General features: G+C 36.2%; 1 protein-coding gene across 1 annotated transcript in view; it reads left to right on the forward strand.

Moving 5' to 3' along the window:
- Nucleotides 1-3,764, forward strand: part of LOC107695036 (echinoderm microtubule-associated protein-like 4) — a 58,550-nt gene that overhangs the window by 37,058 nt on the left and 17,728 nt on the right. Inside the window, exons 6-10 of the mRNA XM_016494816.1 lie at nucleotides 252-277; nucleotides 882-914; nucleotides 2,498-2,621; nucleotides 2,879-3,028; nucleotides 3,531-3,600. Of these exons, the coding sequence (XP_016350302.1) occupies nucleotides 252-277; nucleotides 882-914; nucleotides 2,498-2,621; nucleotides 2,879-3,028; nucleotides 3,531-3,600 (403 nt within the window). The remainder of the gene's footprint in view (nucleotides 1-251; nucleotides 278-881; nucleotides 915-2,497; nucleotides 2,622-2,878; nucleotides 3,029-3,530; nucleotides 3,601-3,764) is intronic.

A 3,764-nucleotide genomic window follows, 5' to 3' on the forward strand; every position in this document is an offset into this window, starting at 1 on the left:
TTTTAGCAAATGGCTGCAATATAACAAAGAGTGAAAAATTTAAGGGGGTCTGAATACTTTCCGTACCCACTGTATATACTGTATATGTTAATATAATATTAAGGAGTGAGCAAATGATGACAATAAAATGAATTTTCATTTTGGAACGGTTCCTTTAAGACATTCCTGTAGTTGAACAAACATACCATTTTTGGAACTCACTATTTGTCTCATGTTAACAGTATTTGATTTTCTTTCCATTTCCTCTTCAGACACCGAGATCCAGTCATCAGCCAAGGTAAAGTCTCATTTTGCCTTTACGTGATCTATTGTTTCAACTTCATCTTTTTCTCATGTGCTCCTCTCATTTCCTGTATCAGTGGTTCAAGCAAAACTGGTGCCTCGTGCAATATGTCAGACCTTCTGTGCACTTTAGATAAATACAAATACTCATTTGTAAAATCATTTAAGCTGTGCCCTGTAGCCAACTTGCATTTCATAGCTGTAATTAAAAGCTAGCATATTGTCACTTGGCTTTGCCTCAGGGCAAGATTAGAGGTAACACTGAAAAATACTGTTAGCACGGATCTCATGCCGGTGGTCACAGGCTGAGTGTGCCCTGGAACAACCTTATCCTGAATCTGGATTTAGCCCTGGGCTGAGAACAGAACAGGTGTGAGCACCACCTCCATCTCTCAAGTCATTTTAATCTTGGCAAAGACACACACAAACTGCATTCCTGTGTCTTGTGGTTCCTTATTTGTTCTTCCAGACTTTTCTAATGATCACACCCACCTTAAAACTGTTGACAGGCCTCTCTTACCATACATCAATAAAACTGTTCCTTGTCTGTCAGTCTGTGTTTGTTTTTTGAGAAATTATTATTTCTGTCCCGTACCCAGCTAAAATGTCAACCCGTGAAAAAAACAGTCAAGGTAAGGCCTCTCTCTACAGGGCCGAAAGCCGCCGAAAGCGTTTTTTTTACCCCTCCCTTGCCCGCTTCAGGTTGGAAGTGTATAAGTGTTTCTGGCACTAATCCCGCTTTAATTCTCTTAACATGTTGATCGATCTATCTGAAAGATCAATGGTCAGTCACTTCTTCCACTTTTCTTCTGTCTCTCTATCTCTCTGCCGCTCTTGCTCCTTAAAAACTTAATTACATTTCTGGAGGAATCAACAGTAAGTGGATTTCCTCCCAGCTTACAGGCATGTCGATAAACACACATCTCGCTTGTTCATTTCTTCTCGCAATTCAGATGGTGTAAATAGATGACTTACTGTAGATTCACCACCAGTAACTCATTAGCAGAGGAATGTGTTTGTCCTAAAGTAAAAATACCAGAACAGCTTTATGGCTAAATCTCACTAAACCCCGTCATGAACATATCTAGCTCATATTTCACTGCAAAATCAAAAGAAAGAAAGAAACAAGAAAGTGCATTTTGAAATTCATATTTATTGACTATCCATTGTAACATTATTTTTATGACAGCTAAGCTTTTTATACGATAATGCTAAATAGTCTCATTCTCATTACGATAGAGTATGCGGGGGGATTTATATAAAAAATTTACTTAATTTTCATTGAAATAATCACAAAATGCAAAAGGTCTTAATGGTCCTAAAATATTGTTTTGTTTAGGTTTTTTCCACACACAAAAAAATAATTCATAAAAAATGTATATTATTTATCATTCATAAAAATAAAAAAAAAAATCATATAATTCGTACTGGCCTGGACAAGTTAAGATTCACCTTTATACCTTAATTAATTCAATAAGCATATTGCTGGGATAGTTCAGCCAAAAATGAAAATTCGGTCATCATTTACTTACCCTCATTTCATCCCAAACCTGATGACTTACTTTCTGCTGAGAAACATAAATATTGTATTATTATAAAACACACACGCAGACATTTCTCACATTTTTTCAGGTTTGGAACAACATGAGCATGAGTAAATGATGACAGAATTTTCATTTTTGGCTGAACTATCCCTTTAAGAATATTGGTATCAGTGAGGAATGTTCTGTCTCTGCCCATTTTTGTTTTCACCACCTTTAGGTTTCTTCTTTACACTTTTCTTTATTGAATCACAGTTCGATTTGGGCATTGTCATTGCTCTGGCCCTTCTGCACGCCACTTAGAGCTTCACATTTGATTTGCTTGGGTTTATGAATGGGTTCAAAGCATGAGCTTTAGTAACTCCATCAAAGAGCTTCATTTAGAAACGTTTTAGAAATGTATAGTATTTAAAAACTAACTCTTAAGTAAGAAGGAGCAATGCTAGAAGCTAAAATATATGCTATGTGTTTGTTAAATCTTGCTAAAATGAACAAACTCACACAGTCTGTTCTGAAAGACCATGTTCACTACCAAATTTCAGATAACTTCATGATATATTTCACAGAAACAAAGATGGGTTTTGTTTGAGATATATACGTTTCATTGGCAGTAGTTGCTATTTTTTTTCTGGTATTTTCTTAGAATATATTTCCTTCATCAAATCTCTCCACAGAGGGTGAATATATTAAAATGTTCATGCGAGGACGACCCATCACAATGTTTATCCCATCGGACGTGGAGAATTACGATGATGTCCGGACCGAACTTCCCCCAGAGAGACTCAAACTGGAGTGGGTGTATCCTTTCTAGCATGCTTTGCATGTATTGTATTTTACAATGGTGGTTTTAAAATGGATTAAAACTTTTATGGCAAGAAAATTATAAAATATTAACTAAGGTTGTTAATTAATGGCCAATTCAATTTAATTTACTTGCTGAGATTCTGTGAATTAAGGATTACAACATTATGATGGTTTATGTAAAGCGTTGACTATATATTACATATATTTTGTTGTTTTTGGTATACTGTTATTTTCCATTGACTCCTTGATAGATATGGCTACAGGGGACGTGACTGCCGTGCAAATGTGTACTTGCTACCTACCGGGGAGATTGTGTATTTCATCGCCTCGGTGGTTGTGCTCTTCAACTATGAGGAGAGGACACAGCGGCACTATTTAGGACACACTGACTGTGTCAAATGGTGAGATTGATGAAAACACATACTGTGTTATTGGGGGCATGCAGTTATTTATTGGTCTTATCATTCGTCATATGGGACATTGACACTGACAGTGATTAAATAACTAACTCACTGAACATTTCATTGAAAGATGTTGCCGTTTTTCCTTTGTGAATGGCTGTCATTGTGAATTCACGTTTAGTTTTGTTTTCCTGAGGCTTTGTAATTGCTAGCATTGTTAGCAGTGATGATGCTGAACATACCTGTTCCTGTAGACTTTTAAATACTGTGTAAAATATTTATATAATGGAATTCATACTGGTCTCTAGATATCAGTATATGGACAGACAAGCCAGTGAAAATCCTTATTGGTTGATCTCTAAACAATAATTTGGTAGGCAGAGCATGTATATTTACTGGATGACATATTAGTGATCACAAACGAAAGCCATATTCACCTCAGTAGGACTTCAGCAGTGTTGATCAGTGAATATTCAGCTTTCTCTGTCTGTTTCTCTTGTAGTCTTGCTGTTCATCCAGATAAGATCCGTATCGCCACAGGACAGATAGCAGGCGTGGATAAGGATGGCAGGGTGAGTTTTATCACTGCAACTACTATGATAAAGCACAAACCTATGTTTGCCTTAATGTACACTACCGTGTAGAAGTATGGGATAGATTTTTTTAAACAAATGAGTACTTTTATTTAGAAAGGATGCATTAAATTGAGCAAAGGTGATAGGAAAGGCTTTTATAT

Source organism: Sinocyclocheilus anshuiensis, unplaced genomic scaffold (assembly GCF_001515605.1).
Source record: "Sinocyclocheilus anshuiensis isolate Anshui unplaced genomic scaffold, SAMN03320099.WGS_v1.1 scaffold486, whole genome shotgun sequence".
In the NCBI taxonomy this organism is placed as follows: Eukaryota; Metazoa; Chordata; class Actinopteri; order Cypriniformes; family Cyprinidae; genus Sinocyclocheilus; species Sinocyclocheilus anshuiensis.